General features: G+C 36.9%; 2 protein-coding genes across 4 annotated transcripts; both read right to left on the bottom strand.

The window, feature by feature from the left end:
- Nucleotides 1-1,469: 1,469 nt before the first annotated feature.
- LOC146160417 (uncharacterized) lies at nt 1,470-12,609 on the bottom strand. Of its 3 annotated transcripts, none has more exons than XM_083384769.1 (8): nt 12,407-12,609; nt 11,964-12,129; nt 11,067-11,163; nt 7,849-8,331; nt 4,850-4,973; nt 4,549-4,669; nt 2,488-2,669; nt 1,470-2,027 (listed from the first exon to the last, which is right to left on the bottom strand). In XM_083384769.1, exons 2-8 carry the CDS (start codon nt 12,071-12,073, stop codon nt 1,852-1,854), a joined length of 1,293 nt encoding a protein of 430 aa, XP_083240895.1. In that variant the 5' UTR covers nt 12,074-12,129; nt 12,407-12,609; the 3' UTR covers nt 1,470-1,851. The 3 variants fall into 3 exon arrangements, with proteins under 3 accessions (XP_083240895.1, XP_083240894.1, XP_083240893.1); XM_083384768.1 differs by having other exon boundaries at nt 11,964-12,136; XM_083384767.1 differs by lacking the exon at nt 12,407-12,609 and having other exon boundaries at nt 11,964-12,148.
- Nucleotides 12,610-14,576: 1,967 nt separating this feature from the next.
- Nucleotides 14,577-15,815, bottom strand: LOC146160418 (uncharacterized). The gene has a single exon (XM_083384943.1). It carries the CDS (start codon nt 15,813-15,815, stop codon nt 14,577-14,579), a length of 1,239 nt encoding a protein of 412 aa, XP_083241069.1.
- Between the last annotated feature and the right edge of the window lie 8,728 nt (nt 15,816-24,543).

Raw genomic sequence — 24,543 nt, forward strand, 5'->3', positions numbered from 1 at the left:
CGATGAATGTTGTGTGAAGTCGGCAGACGAATTCAAATTATCGAGATAAAAGAACTCCCGTCTGAAATAAACATTATGAAAAGGTAAAAAACAAGTTAAAATGCCTTTAGAAAGAGGTTCACTTAGAGTTGCATGCCGTAATTTTTTGAGAAGATCGAAAACGTGTTTTGTTGACAAGACGCTGGTTATGTAAATGAAAGTCCTCTGGTCGACAGATATGTAACTGGCTGAAAAAAATTAAAAGAAGCAACAGTAATTGTGTCGTTTTCTTAAATGGCAGTGAATCTGCTTTGAACGTGTTCAGCGTTTGGTCGATATTCGTCTGCCAGTAAAATCCAACGGGAGCAGGTTGAGAAATAAACGAGTCATTTTGCCGTTTGTAAAATAACTTAGTCAAGAAATTAAAGAGTAAGTCGCTTCCAAGTCCAGTCATAAAATGAAACATTAACATATAAAAATCCGTACTGTAGCATCACAAGCAATAATTAATGTATAATCACAAATAATGGAATTTATCGTATTGCGTTTTTTCAAATGTGTTGCGGTTTCACGCTTTTTGGGGCTGTTATGCCCCTTTGATGTGACGTCACGGAAAATTTCTAAACTTTTTGGCATGCAGTTTTGCAGAAATCGCAAAAACACCGCTTACCAAAAACTTCCGGCCTAAGCCGTGAGATATTAATCACTTCCGCAAGCCCACCCATTTAACTCTCATACTGTAAACATTTTATGTCAGTTGGTGGCCAGTCAATAAACATAACGGTTGTGGCTCGCTGGCTTGCCTAATACCAGCCAACAAAAACTGCGTGGACTTGTATCAGACTCAGACAATCCCCATGGATGAAGAAAGGTTAATTCACCGAGGCAAAATACATTAATGGGACCTCATAATCAATCCACTCCTTCAGAACAATCATCAGATTATTAGCAATGACTCAACTAAAAAAACGCAAGGTATAGCAAGTAAATGGTTTTCCGTTTAAAATTATTTTTTTCCGGTTCACCTTTAGAAATAGTTCTTTACTTTAGAATATTTGTTGTTTAATTGTTCAAAGCATTTCTTTGTGATCTTGATTTTGATGAACTGTTTTAGTACTTTTTTGTCTTATAAAGGGTTCCGATGATGCTTTCCATTTGCGTTCTGCGGGTTCAGACCACGTCGGGGTCACCAATAGACCTATAGGGCAAAACGGGATTTTGCCTGCTACTGTTTGTACAGTTAGCTTATTCAGTTAATTTCATTAAAACGGTCACTTTGAATTGGTATGAATCAAATAAATTACGGACACATTTATGACAGGTTGGATAAACAACGCGGAGGCACTAATATATGTATTATTTATGTATGTTTTGCTTCAATTTAATAAACACCAAATGCCCCATTAAACTAATTACAGTCAAAATGTAGCAGTAAAAAGCCGAAATAGCCTTATTTTCTGAAGGAGCATGGCCATGCGCTCAGAACCTATGACTTTTTGCAGAATTAGTAAACAGATTTGGAAAGTCTGACAGCGTCACGGTACCTATTTAACGAATCTCCAAATTAGTAATAACAATTCGCTCTATAGTAGTCGCCTCTGTTTTGTCAGTCTGCAAGACTTACAAGTAATTTTATCTTACATTTATCAATATGAAAAGTAAAAAAATACAGCTGAACGTTGAATATTTTAGTTAAAAGCTGCTACTCTTCAGCAACAAAAACACTAAAAAACTATTTTACAGAAGTGCGATGCTGTGTATCATTCAATAGGAACGTTAAAGCAGTTCTTTAAAAATAATGATTTAATGGCACATGAACAACGTGCTGCTTATTTTGGCATTCGACAGTTGAAAAGTGAATAGTTTGTACTTCTATAAGTCACCGACACTCCATTTATAAAAATCGTCCTTATTTGCTTCACGGTTTGAAATACTATCAAAATATTTTTTCTCAAAACCGTTGGAACGATCCACACCATCCCATCTGTATCCAGGTTGGATTCCAAATCGATTTGGCGCTGGTGGTGGCCCCCTGTATTTCGGAAGATCTAAATGTTCAAAAACGATGTTTTAAAAGATTTAGAAGACAATAGATATGATCAGTTGATCACAGAGAATTATTTACGTTGGTACAAGAATTGGAAAATTAAAACAAGAAATTCTGTTTAGAAGAACCTCTGTTGAATAAAAAGTCTTATTGATTTAAAATACTGGGAACGGACAAAACTTACATTCAAAAACGCATAGAGATACGTGTATTTAGAGATTTTTATTTGCCAGACAGCGAGGAAACAAACAAGGTAGGACTTTGATTTAAGGCATGTGAGTTCATGGGTAATATAACAATCATTTTATCATTGTATATAACGTGGGACCATTCTATAATAGCAGTGGTTTCCCAACACGACAGTTCAGACTTGTATAATACATACTTTATTACTTGGTAACAAAATATTTTTCAGCTTAACTTCGTAACAAAATAAAGTCGCCATCGTCAAAAGAGAGTACCTGTAGTATTGCCTTGAACATGCCTTTTTCTGGATATATACGCTGCCATTGGATCACCAGCTCTCATTTCTTCTTTTCTTATTTGCTCAAGGTCCTTATCATCTGCATACCGAGCGAGTGGTTTGTTAGACTCATGCAAGGTTTCTGCAATGGCGGACTCCATCATTTTGGTTTGTTTAACTCTGTATAAATGGACAACAATTCGAATGTTAGTCCGGCATACACATAGGAACAAGCATTTTTTACGTCGAGTACATCTAATACATATTTTACGCCGTTGGTCTGTGTTTTGTGGAGGCAGCAAGACATAGTTAAAATGTAATACGGCGGGCCAGACCTTTCTGAGTTTGTGTCAGGCCCGGACAACAATTCGAATGTTAGGCCGGCATACACATAGGAACAAGCATTTTTTACGTCGAGTACATCTAATACATATTTTACGCTGTTGGTCTGTGTTTCGTGGAGGCAGCAAGACATAGTTAAAATGTACGGCGGGCCAGACCTTTCTGAGTTTGTGTCAGGCCCGCGACTAGGAAAATGTGGTCGACCCCCGGACTAAACAGTGACGTCACTTTTAGGTTGGCCTTTTTTAATTAGCTGTTGTATGGCACGTTATGTCGCTAAACCGTGTCCGAATAAGACCTAAAAGGCCAGAATCAGACCTACACAACATTTTACCTAACCCTAAGTACATCACTAAATCTTCTAATAATTTCAACCCTTTCCCATTTTCGAACCCCATTTATCACCCACCAATAACCCCAAACAGGCTAAAAAAATCTAGGGCGTTCAAACGTAGCCACCAAAACGGCCGATGCCAGACCTATGGCCTCCGATCGTCCCATACGCTCTCCCGGCCTAGAGAATCAGGCATTATTTTGTCCATTTAGGGTAGGCCTTATTCCTGTGAATTTAGGACTTATTTCCGACATGTTTAGGTCTTGTTTAGACGATTTTAGATCTTATTTTGTCCTGAATACTACTACGTATTTGGCTTTATTATGTCGTTGGTATTAATATTGTGGTTTTAAGGATTTTTCTGCTTTAGGTATTGTTACTTTTAGGTCCTATTGTGTGTTCTCCTGTCTGCAACTTTAATGTGCTATGGGTACTAATTTACATAATTACATTGCTAAACTAATGTTTGGCCGAAGATTGCTTAGATATTAAACATATATTTGGCATAATTTTACAGTTTAACAGTGAAGCACCATATTTCACTGAGCTATGTTTTATAGTGATATGAAAACACTGCTCTATACGATGCAAAACATAAGATTCGGAAAAGAAGCCAGGGCCTAAAAAGTTAAAGAATGCCTGGTTTATATCATACTGGGTGCCTTTTGCGCAGGTGCGTTACGAATTCACGCTTTAACAACAAGGTTCTCGAAACACCTTTATAATTGTCATTTGATTGCTGTTTTCTAAAGGTTTGGAATAAGTTCTCGCATAGGGCCAGACTTATTTATTGCTTCCAGTAATCTGTTTGTGACTATTATTAAACCTAATTTATTCTGTTATCGTTTATACAGAATATGTGGGTCCTAAACATTAAAAACATTAAATAGTATTTGATGTGCTTAATGGATTGTTGTGAGCTTTATAAGTTTATAAGCTGCACTAAAAATACTGTCAATTTGTTTCTTGTTCAAAATACAAATGTGCGAGTTGTATACTTAGTTTGTCTTGGTTTAAGTATGTTTTTATTTAAGGTCAGTTTAAATGAGGAGACACACCTTCGTCATTCATTTATTCATCTTTTACATACCCAAATGACACTGTAACATATAACTTGTATATGTGTATCAGCTTATTTTTTAGACTAAGCTATTATTGTTTGATTTTGTGTTACTTTTTCTTAATCTCAAAGAAGTTCTCTAGAACCATTGAAAAATCAACATATTTTTGCATTTTTTGTATAAAATACAATGCCATCGTCAATCAAAAAGAGTGTTACATTTTTTGAGAAATTTACTTCTGGCAATTTCTGAATTCATTTTATCACATTAGACAAATAAGATAATACATGTTTTATGATGTTTATACTGCTATTAAACCTACCCTTTCCCCCAATTATCATAAAGTTCTTCTTTCTGCTTTCTTTTTTCTATTGCTTGTTGTGATACCTCGTCTTCCTTTTGCATATTACGTTTTTTACCACTTCGTTCTCTAAAAATAGTTTCTGAAACAAAAATTATATTCAGATTAAAAAAAAGTTCAATACTCACCAACCTAGCTTGATGACTAGTTATCAATCTCAATGCTTGTGGCTAACAATATTCAATTTTATTAAAGAATATGAGAATAAATCGTAAATTAATCATATTTTTTATGCCACAAGTTCTGAATAAAAAATACTAACTTTCATCTTTATAAACATTTGCTAATGATCTCAGATCTGCATCTTTTTTCTTTAAAATTTGCATTTCATGCCTTAAAGCATCAACACTGGTTAAGCCACCAGACCCTCCACCTGTCATGGCACCCTGAAATAAGAGTAATTTAATATATATTTTTTCTACTTTAAATAGAAAAATACAACATTCTTCATGACATGATAAGGGTATAGATTGTATACCTTATAAAAACATAACATTTACCAAATTCACTATTTTTTTGTGCATGCCTTTGTAAATACCTAGCTAATGTGTAAAAAAGGGATGTAGAGATTATTTTAAATTGAGAGCCCACACCATAAAAATCAAAAATACATAAATCAAATATCATTGGTGATTAATAGAAATGCATAAATTCTAGCCTAACTATTTGGAATTGCCCGGAATGTATTGTATCATATGTATCTCTATGCCAGGGGTTCTTCAAAATGTGCAATTTCGTAGAGTCCCCAGCACCTCCCCGACTCTACAGCCTGTATTTCACCAATTTACGTACAAAAATAGGGTAGATTTTCAGCAATTCACTTATAAGTGTCATATCTTTCGCCCACTTACAATACAAGGTTTGAAATATCAATGATATGCTATTCTACCATTACAATCTAGAGTTGTCGGCCATATCAGTTTCAAAATTTTGCACTGTGTATGCGCACTGCGCACTTTGGAATCGGGTAGTTTTACGTAGTCTTAATTGAGTACAGAGTGCGACTCTGCATCTCTGGTTTAAAGTCAGGCTTTGAGTTTAATATAAACAGAGCAAAGCCATTGTTAAATAAGTTTTTAAAAGAAAAAATTATGCTAAATTTTGTTTGATAGTTGTATTTTTCATAGCTAATTGTTAGTGTGGCAATGTAGTTCATATTTGAGCATATATTTTAAATAAGATTTTTTATGATGTTATAGTTTTAAAATGTTTAAAAATCTGTTGCATACAAGCCACAAAGAAATGCAAAATATAATATTGCATAGGTTAGGACTGCCTAGAATGGCATTGCGCACTGAAGCTCCTTATAATGCCGAGAAGAATGGGAGCTTACTACTGATACATGAAAGTTTTGTTTTTAATACAATACATCTTCTATGTTAAATACTGTATCTAGTGTATAAAGTAGGTATTATGCCACAATCAGATCACTTACACTAAAGTAAAAGAAACATAAGCCGAATCTTCATCAATAGTGGCATATGTTAGGTCAGTGGTCTCCAACTGTGGGTCGCGACCCTAAGTGGGGTCGCCTGAAATTTTTTCGGGGTCGCAATAACTCACCACAGAGGACTGTTTTTTCAAACACCCGTTATAAAAGGACTGTTTTTTCAAAAAGTCAAATTTAGTAATAAACTTAGGCAACGTGATTTGCAGTGTATGAATACGGCTTTATATTCCTAATTATGACAGCGAATGCAGCAAAACGCACTTTGTATAACTCGTTTAAAGTAAAATACTCAAAGGTTTGAACAAATATTTACTTTTGGACTTTGATGCAATCTACGTACCAGACTCGTCTAATTTTATTAGTAAACAACTCATTACGTTTCCAACCACATGGCTTTGTGAAGCGGAATTTAGCGTAATGAGCATATTGAAAACGAAACATCGTAATCGCTTGGAAGTAGAGCAAGACGTGTGGTTATGCTTAAAACACATACGGTTGTGCAAAGTGGAGTCAGTTTTGGAGAAACTATAGTGGATACTACGCAGGCGCAACTGTCGCACTGAATGCAATTCATTGTTGAACCAAATTACAATTTTTGTGTTCGTTTGTGTGCTAAATTTAAATTTACTTGTTAACTAAAATTTCTTACGGCAATAATTTTGGTGCACATGTGAGCCACAGTTCTCTCTATATTTGTGTAAAATATACGCACATTCTCTTGTATTACTTTGTTCCAGTATTGTTTAAAATATTTTTATTCGTATCTGACACAAAATGGGGTCGCAAAATAAATTTGTATTTCATTTTATTTAAATTGGGATCGCTTATGAAAAAGGTTGGAGATCACTGTGTTAGGTGATTACAATAATGTATATTAATCACTGTCAGAAAGCAGTTAACAACAAGCATCCCTAATGAAAAAACTTTAAACGTTTGATGTTGTCCTTATAGTTTAAAAAGCTGCAAACATTTAAAGAATTTAGTTGTACTAAAGTGAGTTATATCATACCACTTATAAAATGTTATGTTTTTGCAATTCTTTGCAGTTATGTTGGTAATGTTGACAAAAAAAAAGTTTGGGGAGGGCATGGCTATGTTCAGTTATTATACTGTGAGACTAACAACACCTTCATAATTCACTTGTTTTTCCTAATGAGCCTACTTTGTTTAGAAATATGAGAAAGAAAATACAGACAAAAAAGCCACAGGTTGCTGACTCATTAAATTAAAAAACTTTGCCTCTACATTAAAATAATTGCATGACTCAGTCATTATGCTTGCTTTTATTCAAATAGTACATGTAGCTGGGTGATGTGCGGCAGACTTTAAATTGACGTTAGCAGACTGAAAAAAAAAAAAGCTCACAAAAACAGGTCTTTTACTTACCCATTCCCGCGGAAATGGTAAGAAATAAAATAAGAGGAAATATTGATATCAACCCACTAACCAAACCAATTCCCCCACGACAGAACCATGCTAAAACAAAGGCGTCCCAACGCCTATGGCAGAATGGCCAATGCTAGCACAACGGCACCTTTGAATCAACATATACCCTATCTCTAGTTTTTGGGATTTAGGCCATTAACTAATTCTGACAAGTTTATGACTTAACCCAACAGGTTTAGATGTTATTCTTACCAGTTTAGGTATTATTCAGTCAAATATATTACTGCACATTTGTTTTCAATATTTTGTGGTTCTCAAAACTTAAGTATTATAGATGATTCCGCTTTAGATATATATAGCTACTTTATCTCTGATGGTATATTTCCATATTTAAGTAAAATAATAAATAAACAAAAAACAGTTACCTTGGTTTTGTCAATATTTTTTTTTCTTTTTATTTCTTTATTTATTACTCGAGTGTTTTCGTTACTTCTTAAAATGTCTAAGTCACTGTCAGAATCATGACGATTTAAGTTTTTGTGATTTCTGTGAAGATTCAAATCGTTGTCAGAGTCTTCTTGGACTTTGTTTGAGCCGCTTTTTTTAGTGTCTAAATCACTGTTAGAATTGGTTCTCTTTCGGACTTTTCTTGGGATTTCAAGGTCACTATCAGAGTCATAGCGCTTCATTACCTTTCTTCTAACATCAAGGTCATTATCAGAATCAGAATTTATGTTTGATACTCTGGGGATATCAAGGTCGCTGTCAGATTCTATATTGTTTGAAACTTCTTCTTTGCCATTATGCCCAAGTTTCTTCCACCTACCACTAGTTCTGTAATCATCAAGGTCCTTTTGGTATGACGATCTTGTGTCCAATTCTGCAATTTGAGGTTTTTCATCATCAACCTAAACAATATAAAAACACACAACTAAAAAATACAAAATAAACTAGAAAAAAATAGTTTAAAATTAAATGACAACTTTTAAAATGCAAAAAAATTCGGCGGTATTTTGTTTTGCTAAAAAATATGCTAAGGTTGTTAAAAACAAAAAATCAAAGGGCCTTTTTTTACGCTTCTGGGCAATGCGAAGTATTTTTCCTCAGAACATAATTTAAGGCTGTACAACAATTGTACATGTGATCGCTTTACATTTTTAAACATGAACACAAGAGATCCAAGAATTTAGCTAATTCATGCTAGTCAGGATAGTAGCACCTATTTTTCTTGGTATATTTCTTTTATTTGATGTTGCAAATAAAATTCAATAGTAAAACAGAACCAGACCTTCATACAAACAATGACAGTGTGGTGAATATTACATGTCATGATAGTAAGTGCATCAATGCAATAATAAACTACATGTAATGGAACTCCTTTTTCCTTTGTTTTATGCCAATGAAAACCAGTTGTATAAAAGTAAAGTTAGTCCTGTACAGGGATGTTCAAAGTACAACATCGGATACAATTTGCTGTTTATATCGGGTAATTGGAACCAAAATAAATTCAATTCCAAAGTGCGCTTTTCAGAAGGCCGTGTGTGACGTATTTGGACTGACCGCGCGGTTGGACTTTGGACTTACGGTAGTCGAAAAATACGCTGACTTTGCATGTTAACATTTCGCTTTGCATTGGTGCTGTGCTGTAAAATTTCATTCCTACGTGCGCTTTTAGAAGGCCGTGTGTGACGTATTTGGACTGACCGCGGGTTGGACTTTGACTTTGTTTGTATGTTAACATTTCGCGTTGGTGCAAAGGCATGTATCACCATTTGTTGTCATTGCGGAGAAGCACAGACAGAGTTTTGATTAAGGAATGCTACGTGCAAGGTCTTCAGGTGTTTGGGAACATTTTACTGTGCCGGACCAACAAAATCATGTCACTCACATGCAGAAATTGTATTGTTCAGCCTGCGTTGAAAAAAAACATCCGCTGTTGGCTTCATTAGCACAATAAAGTTGAGTTTGTGTTGTATTTTTGTTAAAATGTAAGAAAATTATTGTTGTGATTTCACAGGTCAGAAGAATTAATTCAAACAACAAGCAGACAAACCAGATTAACCCCATATGTTCACCCCAAAATCACCCCTAATCAAAGCAATAAACTTAACAAACTACTAACAAATATAATTGTTGGAGATTTATGACCACTTAACCTTGTGCAGGTGAGCATTTTAAAATTTTGATAAAAGAGATGGCTCCTGGTTATGCGTTGCCCAGTAGAGCCACCTTTACCTGAAGGATAACTGACATGTTTTTGTTTTTATATTTTTCAATAATATTCAATTATTTTAAATAAAATACAGATGCCAAATATTTATAAATAGTTAAAATTCCTCAACATATTACATAAGGATTCGATATTCTGGATTCGTTATTCTAGATTTGAAACATTCTATTCTAGAATACCTTGGGATTCTACTTTGAACATCCCTAGTCCTGTAGCTTGTATTTTGTCAAAAGAATAAAAAGTGTACTAAACATATTCCAAACTTATTTTTGTAAGATTCAAACATCATATAATTTTACTCATAAAGCCAAACTCTAAACCAGTGCTCTGCAACCTTTTTTCACTTGCGGCACACCAACGAAATATCTGACGTTCGACAATAAACAACAATAGCAAATATCCTGGGCTATTTGACGATTTGACGATTTACTTTATTTTATCTTATGATTTTGCGTTTTATGGGCTTCCTAAAATATTTTAAGACGGTCAAAGGGACTACAGCCATAAGACCGAAATTAGAACAACATCAACGCCAAGATAAAACATTAAAAACACAGTTCGGAATAAGACCAAAACAGGACGAATACCACTAAATCAGAAGTCCTAACCCCTCGGCTCAACCAAGTTCATCACTAACTCCCCTAATAATTCCAACACTAATATATTTTCTAACCCTACATATTACCCCACCACTACCCTCTAACAGGGGCAAACAACTCTATGTCTAAACACCGGGGCTCCAACGGCGCCTTAACCGCCATTCAAACTAGAGCTTCAAGACGTCGACACCTTACAGGAGTTATTTTGTCCATGTAGGACCTGTTTAAACTAAGAATTGCTTTTGACAGGTTTAGTTCTTTTTTATTAGATCTTATTATGTCAGTGATATATTTATGCGTATTTGGCTTTATTAGTTTTGTGGTCCTAAAACTATGACATTGTAGATTATTCTGCTTTAGATATGATATTTCATTGGTTTTAAGCATATGAAATAAATCAATCTTCTTTTCCACTTTGGTGTAAAATTTGAAAGTAATTCATGTTAATTTGTACACTTACGGCGATTGAACTTATAACACAGATTTTACAAAACTTTTATAATTAATAAAAGTTCTTAAAACAAAAGTTACACCTGGAATATTGCATAAGGTCAAAATTCCTGCCTTTATGTACCGTTTTTGTGTTAATTCTACTATAAAAAGTACTTAGAAACGCAAGTAAACTCCTCCGGGAACGTCGCGGCACACCTGGTATGGTCTTGCGGCACACCGGTTGCGGAGCACTGCTCTAAACCATTATTGAGTGAACCCCATTTTTCATAGCATTGAAGTTAAAGATTCAGGCCGGCTCCAATTGTTAAACAAAAACAAATAAAAAAAAACCCTGATCTTATAAAAAAAGAACATTATTTACCAGTAACTGATTGTGGACATCATCCTCATCATTATCCACTGGTGCAGAGGTCAAAGTAATGTCATCATCAAAAATTTTTATTCCAATACCAGTTTTTCTAAAATTAAATAGAATTGAGTTTTTTATATAGATATAAGATAAAAAGTTGGGTATTTAGAGCTTTTTTCATTGCCATGGTAATATTAACAACCTCACCCCTCACCCAATTTAGAAGGATATTTTTTGCAAAAATTGTAGAATGACCCACATTCATCTAATCCGGGGATTTACACCTTTAATATTACAAAATACAGCGCTGGTGTAGAATCCTATCACAATTATTAAATCAACGCACAGGGTAAGTTATTATATGGAACAAGAAACAATTAAATAATCTTGCTGTTTACTTGGTTCAGCGGTTCTTGAACAGACAAAAAGTAGGCAATTAATTCCATTCCTAGTTTGTAGCAATAATTACAATTTTGTTGACTTGTTATTTGCTATTAGTTTGGTGATAAAAGGGCGCTGGTCTAGAATCCTACCACAACGAAACACCATTTGGGTTAGGGTGCGGGTTAGTGTTTGGGTTAAGGTGGGTCAAGTATTATTATTAAATTAGGAATATAATAATACTTGACCCACCCACACCCAAACGCTAACCCGCATCTTAACTCAAATTTTGTGCGTTGATTTTAGAACTGTGGTAGGATTCTAGACCAGCGCCGATAAAAGTAATGCATATCCTTAATTATCATAAAATTACTGAATGTATTTTAATTACAAACTGCAGAAAATAAAAAATAGTACAAAACATGTCAGAACATGTTACTTGAGCAACAAATCTGTTTACATTTTAATCCTGTAATGAAATTTAAGACAAACACTATAAAGCAACATGATCTTATAAAAGAAACTTACTTTTTTTTAGTATTAGATTTTTTCTTGGACTTAAGTTGTTTGGTTTTACCATAAGATTCACTTGGATTTAAATACCGCTTGAGATATTCTTCTTTGCTTAATCCAGTCATTTTATTATGTAATCAAAAAAAAAAGTTTGTCCCCGAGTTGTTAATTAGCAAAACACCTGCAGACTTAAATAGGCGCTGGTCTAGAATCCTACCACAACAAACACTATTTGGGTTAGCGTTTGGGTTAGGGTGGGTCAAGTATTAGTATTAAATAAAGAATATTATAATACTTGACCCACCCACACCCGAACGCTAACCCGCACCCTAACTCAAATTTTGTGGCTTGATTTCATAACTGTGGTAGGATTCTAGACCAGCGCCCTTAAATATTTCTATTTTCATTCAAAAGTTGATTTTATATGACAATCATAAAGCTACCTTATTATGATATACCTTTTATCAGTAGTGCAGTTGACTCACAAGCCTTTGGAAATCGGTATGATGGGGCGTCTATTAGGGTTAAACTGCGTGGCTTTAATACAGTTACTTAAATATTTGCATTTGTGCTGCATCTGACAGTGCAACAGGCCAAATCTTTCAATCTGGTCTTCTAGCATCTGTTCTTTTATTCATATTGGACTCAACGGAAGTTGGCGAGATTTAGATTTTTCATATTGTAATATCATCTTAAGTGTGCTACTGAGCTTAAGTTTTCGCATGAACCTTGTACTGGCTTAGCTATCCAACATCAATACTCTATCCTCGAATAACTGACCTGGGCGAAGTTGGCGCGCTGGATTGGTTTTGGGCAATATCTCCAAAAGTTGTGACGATACAAAGTTGAAATTTCTACACAATCCTTATATTGCTTACATCTTTCCAGCAATCACACTTTTAACGAAAAAATATTAATATTCATTTTTATGAATATTAATATTCAGCTATATTAACACCTAATTTTCAAACTTTCTCGCTAATTTTTTCACGAAATAAACTACAAGACATACTCTTCAAAATGAGCCATCGCTTGTAGTCAATATCAATCGGGCCTTGCTTTAATATGCGATCAAAAATTTCATAACTGCTCAAATTCGACATATGGCCTTTCGATTTCAAATGCCCCAAATACCATCTAATATTCACGTTAGAGATCTGAAATTTTCACACACGCCTTATAATAGCTTCAGCAATCCAGCAATCACACTTTTAGAAAAAAATATTAAAAAAATATTAATATTCATTTTTATGAATATTAATATTCAGCTATATTAACACCTAATTTTCAAACTTTCTCGCTAATTTTTTCACGAAATAAACTACAAGACATACTCTTCAAAATGAGCCATAGCTTGTAGTCAATATCAATCGGGCCTTGCTTTAATATGCGATCAAAAATTTCATAACTGCTCAAATTCGACATATGGCCTTTCGATTTCAAATGCCCCAAATACCATCTAATATTCACGTTAGAGATCTGAAATTTTCACACACGCCTTATAATAGCTTCAGCAATCCAGCAATCACACTTTTAGAAAAAAATATTAAAAAAATATTAATATTCATTTTTATGAATATTAATATTCAGCTATATTAACACCTAATTTTCAAACTTTCTCGCTAATTTTTTCACGAAATAAACTACAAGACATACTCTTCAAAATGAGCCATAGCTTGTAGTCAATATCAATCGGGCCTTGCTTTAATATGCGATCAAAAATTTCATAACTGCTCAAATTCGACATATGGCCTTTCGATTTCAAATGCCCCAAATACCATCTAATATTCACGTTAGAGATCTGAAATTTTCACACACGCCTTATAATAGCTTCAGCAATCCAGCAATCACACTTTTAGAAAAAAATATTAATATTCATTTTTATGAATATTAATATTCAGCTATATTAACACCTAATTTTCAAACTTTCTCGCTAATTTTTTCACGAAATAAACTACAAGACATACTCTTCAAAATGAGCCATAGCTTGTAGTCAATATCAATCGGGCCTTGCTTTAATATGCGATCAAAAATTTCATAACTGCTCAAATTCGACATATGGCCTTTCGATTTCAAATGCCCCAAATACCATCTAATATTCACGTTAGAGATCTGAAATTTTCACACACGCCTTATAATAGCTTCAGCAATCCAGCAATCACACTTTTAGAAAAAAATATTAAAAAAATATTAATATTCATTTTTATGAATATTAATATTCAGCTATATTAACACCTAATTTTCAAACTTTCTCGCTAATTTTTTCACGAAATAAACTACAAGACATACTCTTCAAAATGAGCCATCGCTTGTAGTCAATATCAATCGGGCCTTGCTTTAATATGCGATCAAAAATTTCATGTTAGAGATCTAAAATTCATAGGGTCTGTTTGTTTCCCTTCTTTACCAAAAGGTACTTACGACTCTTGCCGGAATCAGATCGATGATTACCTCTAGTTTCCTAGAGAACGACTGACTCAACTCGTGAAGGCCAGACCATGAGAGTCATTAAATAACATGATTTGTTTATTTACAATTTGAAATCCAAATTAAATTATTTCAAAAATTTGTTATTATTAATATAAATTCAAAAGATAAAAACAAAACAATAACAAAAAACAGAAGCGATTAGTTACCTTTTTTACATTTATCGCAAAACCAGATAACCTCGTCATTTGCTACATTTGCGGGAACGCTGTCAACCACACAGGCCTTACAAGAGCAGCATTCCACACTAAAATCTTTATTGGCTCTATGAGCTAAACGACAGTTACAATATACCGCGATTGTCAATTTCATTCTGTTGCGCTTTGTATGATTTTTGCTCCGTACAATGTCACTTGCTCCTATAGTTTCGTTTTTAAGCCACTTTGCTACCATGCTGCGTAATCTTTTCTCAACAAAGCTAACTTCCTCCGGCCGAATTCCCAAACAAAGAGCTGCAGCGAATGCGATCGCGAATGGGCCACAGTTCCCAGACTCGGACTGTGTTTGAACCTTCGGAAAAATGACCTCGATTGTTTTGTTCGGACAGGAAATTAGTCTGGATAAATTAAACTTATCTTTATCAGTATACGCACGAGATAAAGCACTATCATAAATGAGCAATGTTTGTTCGTTCGTTGAAAACATGTTGGACGCTGTAACCCAATGATTGCCGTGGACCTGGATAATTTGTACAAATGTACCTTTTGGTGTATGTACTGGAGAATTATCAGACGAAAACGCCAAACAACTTTGCAAACCAGATACCTGAGGAAATTGTTTAGATAATACGCACATTGACGCGTCTATATGCGAGTCCGATAACCATTTACCTTTTTCTGTTATTTCTGCGAAATCTGTTTTACTTAACATAAAGCTTGAAATAAATTTAGTTGCACAACAGCGTCGCGCTAAACAATTTTTGGTCATTTTACACAAACAATCATTCAGCGTGTTAAGTTCGCATTCCAATGTTTTTTTTGATTTTTTGCAGCTACGGAGCTGGTTGGAAGGCGCCTGCATATATTTACCAATGCTAGTATCTGGGGTTGCCACTCGCGATCGCTTTCCCCATTTTTCTTCTGGGTCTGATGACTCAGTATTCGTTCTTTTGCGCTTTTCGCCTACCCTGACACCGTCCTTGTATTCACGAACAAGGCCGACATGACAATCGGCGTAAACCTGTGCAAACTCGTGTAAACCATTAAATTTCCTTCCCTGACACCTTGTTCTTTTCAACTCTTGCTGGCTCTTTTCCATGATGCCCTGCGTGCGATTATCTTTGGTAAACGTTTGTTCCGGCCTCTTATGAATTTTAACATACGAATCTGAATATTGTTTGTAAAAAACGTTTTTGCCGTGCCTTCCAAGATCCCCAATCATTATACCTGACCATAGCGCAATATTTGGTAGCGTATATTTAACAAACTTTTCTAGCAACTCGGGACTGAAAAAATCGTTGGTTATTTCACCACTTGACAGAATATTGGTTTTTGCATTTTTAATGACGCTCGTAAAAATATCTAAAAAAGGATTTAGTTCAAAATCAATAATTAGGTTTTCGTCTTTTTGCATCTCTTCCATATCGACATCCGATACAGTTTCATCAAAAGTGATTTGACGTCCAATTTTTTGCCGTAAAAATCGCCAACTGCTTTCCGCGTTAATTGCATTTCGCGTCAAGAATAAAATAGCCATGTGGTGAATAATTTCGGTTATTTCTTCCATGGTACCAGCGCAAGTAATTAAACCCATAATATACATTACTTCACGCCTGCGCTTGCTTACCATGCCTGCAAACTTTTTCATATTTTTCATAGTATGACTTCCGCATAAATGTAAAAAAGGTTTTAACAAAGTAATTTCGTTCGCTTTACCTGTCACTACTTGAAAACATCGAGATAAATACGTTTCCAAGCTCTCTTGAAAAATTTCAGCCAACACGGACTGAATTAATGCGACACTACCATCGCAAATTAAAAGGCGAGCGCGCGATTTTCCACAAATTAGATTTTCGTCACTTTTAAAAGAAGCAATAAAATTTTTAATCGATGAAGAATTGTGGGAGTTGGTAATATAAGTACCAACTGCTAATGGCGCTCTTCCCTTACACGGATGACGAACTACAATTTCATAAACATAAAACGGTTTCGAATTGTTTGTTTCCAACATAATACTGCCAGTAGCGTCAATGTAGGCAGCATCGAAGCGAGTTCTATCGTGATAAATTCTTAAAGTGTCCTCAGACCACAACATAACTGAGCGCGGCTCACCTGACCATTTACGTAAAACGCCTGGGAGTTTTTCTCCGACTCCAATCTCTTGCTGATTTGAAAACATTTTTTGCAACGCCCCAATCTCGCTTTTATCTAAAACCTGGATTTTTCGCGCTTCTTGCCTTGCTTTTTTTAAAACCCCAACATTCGGTGCATCGTCCCTGTTACCCGACTCGAAAACATCCTCGGCGAGAGTTTGGAGGTTCTCAAGATACTGGCGCCGGGGGTTAACGTTTTCCAATTTCGCCTTAAGTTCGTTTCTGCGAGATCCTTTTAAGTAACACCCTGATGTGTCGGCTGCGTGATGCTTAATAATCCCGCTGTAATTAACGTGGAAACACTTTGTCGTTTTATCGTACACTTTTATTTCAACAAGTCGACCGCAAGCATTAAATTTGCATTTACCGGAACAGGAAAAAACGATATTTGATCTATCCGATTTATTCCAACGATGACATTTAAAAACAAACGAGCAATATCCGTTAGATTGTTTTAAATATTTTCTGATTATATCGCTCCAGTTCTTGTTTTTAATATAACGTCCTTGGACAGAACTACAAATTAAATCCCAATCTTGGGGGATTAAGACAAAATCTGCGGAATCGCTGAGCGGCTTCGTGGGCATCCAGTAATCGACCTCATCATTTACGCCGTCGACGCAGGTGGATAACTTTACGTCCGGTTTTTGCACGGTAAGCCTCGCGGGTTCGTTGGCAATTATATTGCCGCTGGGATTAGTAGAAACTGGCGAATCCTCAAGCGCAGTATCGTCAGTGTTTTGGAGCTCAATAATATTTGGTTCTGCGTTAGACAACATTACACTTTTATCTTGGAAGCATTGACTATAATCCTCGGGTGTTACATTAGTTTTCCACAAATACCTAACACGCGCAACTTGCTTTTTTATATCTTTTTTTGAAAATTTTGAACCGAATAAAAATGAAATTACGGCTTCCCAACAAGCTGTGGAACTTGGGTTAAACGAGTTAATTGAGCTAATGGCCCTTTTTAAATCCGCAATTGTGATAGCTTTTTTAGCACCTCCTAACAAACGAACACTACTAACCTTTTTCTTCAGTTGACTGGTAGTTGGAAACTTAGCTTCTGTCGCCCGCCCAACGGTCTTTACAACTGCCGTCCTTCCGACGGTCTTCGCCTCGGGAGCCTTAGCTCCTGCCGCTCGCCCAACGGTCTTTACAACTGCCGTCCTTCCGACGGTCTTCGCCTCGGGAGCCTTAGCTCCTGCCGCTCGCCCAACGGTCTTTACAACTGCCGTCCTTCCGACGGTCTTCGCCTCGGGAGCCTTAGCTCCTGCCGCTCGCCCAACGGTCTTTACAACTGCCGTCCTTCCGACGGTCTTCGCCTCGGGAGCCTTAGCTCCTGCCGCTCGCCCAACGGTCTTTACAACTGCCGTCCTTCCGACGGTCTTCGCCTCGGGAGCCTTAGCTCCTGCCGCTCGCCCAACGGTCTTTACAACTGCCATCCTTCCGACGGTCTTCGCCTCGGGAGCCTTAGCTCCTGTTGCATCCGCATATGTTCGCTCGGGTTCAACCCAGCATTTCGCAGTGGAAACCGGGAAAACAGGTAGAAGTGGAAACTCCTCTGCGAACATTTCGTCGGACGTTGACGCTGATGGTAGCTGCGATAAATCAACGAATGTGTATTAGTAATTATAATAAGTATTACCACACCCATACCGTAATGATTATCGTGAATTGTCTAACAACATGTTATATCAATCAAGTTTATCATTAATTTTTTTGTTTTACTTTTTTCGTAGTGATGGCTTAAGTTTGTCTCATACATACCCTCGACAGTGTTGCAGCATATGTTGCTTTCCCATCTGCTGTGTGAGATGGTATCAACGCAGAAGTGGGAAACTCGTCGGGTGCCGTCGGTGGGTTGTGGCGTGGAAGCAAAGGCTTAGGCATGGTACTTTAGGGACTTCGAAGTGAAAATATTTAGCTCCGTGTCTGGCTGAGGCAGCTAAAATAGCCGCGTTGATAGATGGAAGATGCCTGCATTCACGGTCCCAATGTAGGGGATGTAAGCCACAGCAGACCACCTGGTTAACAAAATATACATAACTTATCAATGACATTTCTACTTTTAAATAATCCTTATTGTTGCAGTAAGCAAAACAAATGGGGATTTACCTTGGCACTCGAATACAATTCTTTGGTCGTTTCAATTAGTTTTGCAATCTGGAGGTAAATGGTTTTGGCCAGTTGCTCGGGGTCCTTCTTCATTAGTTTGCTGTTCTTCAAAACGTCGTTGGTTCCCAGAGCCAGAACGACCACGTCAACACAGGGAAGGGGGTGATGGTCTTTGAGCTCCACAATCCCATGCGAGATGGTTCCACCAGGAATGCTGACGGCCGAAAAGTCCAGGGGAAAGTCTGAGGATGGTTTAACTACTGACGGACAAACCAGATTTCTTCCGTTGCTGTCCGACACGAACAGCACACAGCCAGGTTTACGGGCTGGAGGGATGAACCACCGGACTTGCTTCTTAGAAACACCAGTAGGGTATCTTTCGGCAGATCGTCGGGACCCACAAGGCTTTGGCACTCCAACCTAAATAGTGAATAATTAAATTTACTGTTTACACCTAATACAAACAAACATTATTTAGCACTTACCTTGGTAAATTGTGACGAGTTCATCGTATTTTTTCAAGTATTAGAAATTAAGATGCTCAAGCAAGTAATAACTGACAAGAATTTGATGAATACAACAGAGTTTCTCAAAGAGAATGGAATGAGTCTTGGTTAAACAATGGATATATACCATTGTTCATTGATAACGCTGGAGCCTTGATGATAAGACTTGCGCCGCTCTACTAACCGTAAGATAAAAAGGTGTAAGTAAACAAACTAGATGTCAGATAACAGTTGCTTGTAAACAAACTTGACCTAAAAAAACAAACTGCGGTAAACAAGCATTTGAAATCGAAAGGCCATATGTCGAATTTGAGCAGTTATGAAATTTTTGATCGCATATTAAAGCAAGGCCCGATTGATATTGACTACAAGCGATGGCTCATTTTGAAGAGTATGTCTTGTAGTTTATTTCGTGAAAAAATTAGCGAGAAAGTTTGAAAATTAGGTGTTAATATAGCTGAATATTAATATTCATAAAAATGAATATTAATATTTTTTTAATATTTTTTTCTAAAAGTGTGATTGCTGGATTGCTGATGCTATTATAAGGCGTGTGTGAAAATTTCAGATCTCTAACGTGAATATTAGATGGTATTTGGGGCATTTGAAATCGAAAGGCCATATGTCGAATTTGAGCAGTTATGAAATTTTTGATCGCATATTAAAGCAAGGCCCGATTGATATTGACTACAAGCTATGGCTCATTTTGAAGAGTATGTCTTGTAGTTTATTTCGTGAAAAAATTAGCGAGAAAGTTTGAAAATTAGGTGTTAATATAGCTGAATATTAATATTCATAAAAATGAATATTAATATTTTTTCGTTAAAAGTGTGATTGCTGGAAAGATGTAAGCAATATAAGGATTGTGTAGAAATTTCAACTTTGTATCGTCACAACTTTTGGAGATATTGCCCAAAACCAATCCAGCGCGCCAACTTCGCCCAGGTGAATAACTGGAGGTAGAGTCCTGGCTATCTTCGGACAGTAGACTTGTAGGTATCACCCAATATCAGTCACTTTGGACACGCTTTAATATTAAGGACGAATATGACTGAATATTTATATTTCATATTAAAATACAAGGACTGTGTAGAAACCTTATCTCCTTGTTGGTACAAACTACAGAATGGCAATGGTACAGAATGGCACCGAATAAAACCACATGGCCAATGGTATCGAATGCTAACGAATGCCAACAAAGCTAAACGTCTGTTGACTTCTAAATCTAATTTAATTTTCCACTGAAGCCTATCATGTTGCATCAGACCATTTTAAAACGTATGAGACCGAAAGAGGGAACCAATGAACGCAAAATGACACAGTATATAACACAGTAAAAGCAATGTGGTCCGTAAAAACAATACTAAGCAAATGTAGCACAATGCCACTCGTAGGAGAATCACTAAATACCTATTGGAACCCAAGGGCCAATAATAATATAACTCGTAGAAGAACCACCAAATACCGAATGGTACAAAATGGAGCCCAATATAACTCGTAGGACAAGGGTCGGCAACCTTTTTCTAGTAGCGGGCCAAAACCAACCTCAGAAAGGTCTATGCGGGCCGCACAAAAAGTTAACTAAGAATTTTATTATTAAAATGTTAGAATTACTTTTAATCAGGCAGGTCTCGGACCATTTTTTGCGCTTAAAAACGTGTTTAATTATATTTAAGGAGGTATAGTAAAGTGTTAGCGCAAAGCGCGAAAAAGAAGCGTTTGTTTGGTTTAAAATCTTTGTTTGGTTTAAAATCGAGTTCACACGTCGTCATCCATCTTACTACTAACAGATGGAATGGAAAGTGCAACAAAACTACTTTGAGGAAACGCGACAACATTAATAGTTAATCTAGTTTAGTGTATGTTAACCTTTTCAAGCCAATGCGCACCTGGCGAGCGAAGCGAGCGCATTTTTTTAATTGGTATAACGGCATTTATTTTAAATTTCTTGCAAGTTTTTATTACATTGCCGAGAATAAAAAATAAAAAAATGTTGAAAAGTATATATGTCCAATACTTGTGAGTACATTTTCCCGTTGTCCGCGACGCACTTGGCAGCCTTCGACGGCGCAACGGTTAAGAAGCACTGATCTAATTCAAAAGACAGCCTCAAAACGTAAACGAACCGGACGCAGAAAGTTCATTCGCGCGAAGCGCGAACATTTTTCGCGCTTACGTAGTTAAAATAGTCAAAAAGTATTTGAAATGGACTTGTGCCTAGTTTGTCAAAGAGGCGGCGGGCCGGATGAATTACTTTGGCGGGCCGCATCCGGCGCGCGGGCCGTAGATTGCCGACCCCTGTCGTAGGAGAACCACTAAATACCGAATTGTGCCGAATGGAACCAATTTGCGCATAAACGTTGGTTAGCGCATTTTTATCTCCTTTTTTGTGTCGGCAAACTACTCTGGCAAAGCTAGCAATTCAGGTCAGACACAATTAACAGCTCCTAAAAGATATATTTCGCCAACTAAGGCATCGTCAGTATATCTTAATTCGAATAAATCTGATTCATTGGCATTTTGTATCTTAACTTGGCCCACATAGGACCTTTTCTGAGTTATCGACTTGTAGGCTACTGTAAACTGCGCTGAGATATTTGCAAGTGGCATCTGCTATAATCTAACTTTCTCCGCTGATCTATGGTTTGAAACTGGTCTTTCATTTATCAACTAATACAATTCTGTCACCTTTGCCTATTGTGGTAGGCGTGCGAGTTAGACACGCAACATGAAATTAGGGTAAAAACGAAAGCGTCAATTAAACGCCCTTTTGTTGAATTAACAATTATAAGTTCAACCAAACTAACTCGAGTCCCACAATTGCATATGTAGGGCCTATTGCAAAATATATTTAACTTTTAATGTTAAACACTCTTATTTTCTAATAAATGCAAGAAATATATCTGTTTTGTAGAAGTGTCAGATGGGATATTCTTAAAGAGACATTTCCGTTGCCACTAGGGATCTCCGATAATATCGGATCGAAGCCGATACACCCGATGCCAAGAGGTAGTATCGGTAGTTCTCCGATACTATTAGGTTGTATCGGTGCCGATCCGATACTAAAGGGTATTTTTTAGTTGAGATGTACTCATAGTCGGACGAAAACGTGTAATTTTTTGGCTTGACTTGATCTAATTATGATCGTCTGCTGGGACTTGACCTAAGACTTTGGGGAAAGCGGGGCAAAACGGACCCCCGAGGCAAAACGGACAGCTCACGTTTCTCGTTAACAAAAATTGCCAGTGTCAATATTGGTTTGCTGAACAGTGATTATCGTCGAAAAAACGTTTGTTGCCAAAATTAGGCAAATTCGATTTTGCACAAACCAGGGAGGGGAGAAAATGTGTTTGGGGGATATTGATATAAGGATAGCGCAATGAAATGATGCGTTTGTTACTAAAGGCCAACTCTTGTGCTATATAATTTGTAGGCAAGGTTCTGTTTATTAATCCGAAACAGTTGGCTTTTTCAGTTGAAAGATTTTCATGCGATAGATAGTGTTGGGGCAAAACGGACCCCCAAGCGGGGCAATACGGACCCCTCACAAGTTAATCCGTTATTACTAGCGTATAACTGAACTTAAAATTGCACTGATTGTTTTATTGATTAGCCTTTCAGTAAGACATTTTGGAACATGGAATAAAATTAAATAATATATTAAAGCGGTTGGTGCTTTATTGTGTAGCTGCGACATGGTTAAGTTAAGGAAAAGAGGTAGCAAAAGCACAAACACGCGTTTATAAATGTACAATTGCGAAATAGGAAAAAAGGCGATCTGCACGCTTCGATGAACGTGGATGCACATCGGTAGGTTCGCTACAGAACCCCCCTCCAGAAGCGGGCACGTGTGAAGTTGCGTAGGTTGCAGGGAAGTTCGTCGGGTTGCTTCGTTGCGACTATATGCATGTGGGCGAGTTCAATTCGCTCTCAAGTACGCCACGTCGGTGACGTAGTGAATATTGCGGGTTGCATCAACGGCGAAAATAGTTGGCGAGCTTGGATAAGCGGTCTTGGGAACGGATCCTTTGAAGGGTTTCTGCGACGTTCGAGACGAGCGAGGAAGAGCTAGTACCAAACGCAGGTAGGCTAGCTTCCATAAGCGGTCTTAAGAACGGAACCCGGTGGATTGGTGCGACGTTCACGACGAGCGTGAAAGCAGCAGTTTTCTTCAGCGGCCTTGCCAATCGAATATCCTCCGGCATGTGTTGTAGCCACCAGGGACGAGTGTGCCAACGAGAAAACGTCTCGAGTAGAGCGGGCATCTACTCTCGTGAAACAGGTGTTTCTGTTCGCCCGAGAAAACGTGTTTATAAACAAAAAAGTCGCGATTCAAGTTCCTACCGGGAACGGGTAGAAAATGGAAGAAATGAACGCTGCCTCTTGATTGTCCAGTTAGTGAAGTTGAATAGTTGCGCTGCCGTTCCTGCCGGGAAAGAATAAACAACTAAAGCGAAGAGCATTGCGTCTTGGTTGTCCCAAAGTGAAAGCATGCTGATTAGCTGCTGCGTTGCGCGTTCCTATCGTGAAAGCTCAGATGCCGAAAGCAAGCGCTCTTCGATTGCGTTGTGTCGAGCCAAGCAGCCAAAATCCTATCTGTGTTTCCCAGAACGTGGGAAGCTTTGTAGAACAGGCGATAGTCATTCAACTAACTTTGCTTAGACTCCAGTTGTTCAATTTCTTCTTTTGACCTTCAAAAAACGTTTTGAAGACGCGGGGTCACCAGTAAAGCGGTTGGTGCTTTATTGTGTAGCTGCGACATGGTTAAGTTAAGGAAAATAGGTAGCAAAAGCACAAACACGCGTTTATAAATGTACAATTGCGAAATAGGAAAAAAGGCGATCTGCACGCTTCGATGAACGTGGATGCACATCGGTAGGTTCGCTACAATATCATTATTTCATACGTTTAGGTCAGTTTTGCAGGAAGGCCAAACAATCAGAAATTTTACCAAGATCGCCTCGTTTTTTGTTGGAAACGTAGCCGTTTTGTTTGCTGAATTTTTAAGCTGCTAATGTTTTATTGTTAATGTCTTTACAGAAGTAATTTAAAGCTTAACTGTGTAAAGTTACGTTTGCTGTTTATTGAAAGTTATTTGAACCCAAGCTAATATTTTGGTAAGTGTTGTGTTGACTGTTGCAAACGTACATGTTAACATAACTCAGTGTGAAGT

The sequence above is a fragment of the Ascidiella aspersa genome, chromosome 3 (assembly GCF_963924565.1).
Source record: "Ascidiella aspersa chromosome 3, kaAscAspe10.2, whole genome shotgun sequence".
NCBI lineage: Eukaryota > Metazoa > Chordata > Ascidiacea > Phlebobranchia > Ascidiidae > Ascidiella > Ascidiella aspersa.

Bases quoted from the DNA above. Each gene is read 5' to 3' on its own strand.
- LOC146160418 (XM_083384943.1), bottom strand. From the start codon at position 15,815: ATGATTGGGGATCTTGGAAGGCACGGCAAAAACGTTTTTTACAAACAA.
- LOC146160417 (XM_083384769.1), bottom strand. From the start codon at position 12,073: ATGACTGGATTAAGCAAAGAAGAATATCTCAAGCGGTATTTAAATCCA. The intron at 8,332-11,066 runs GTAAATAATGTT...TATATTGTTTAG, and splicing joins ATGTCCACAATCAGTTACTG to GTTGATGATGAAAAACCTCA. The intron at 2,670-4,548 runs GTAGGTTTAATA...CCATTTATACAG, and splicing joins TATGATAATTGGGGGAAAGG to AGTTAAACAAACCAAAATGA.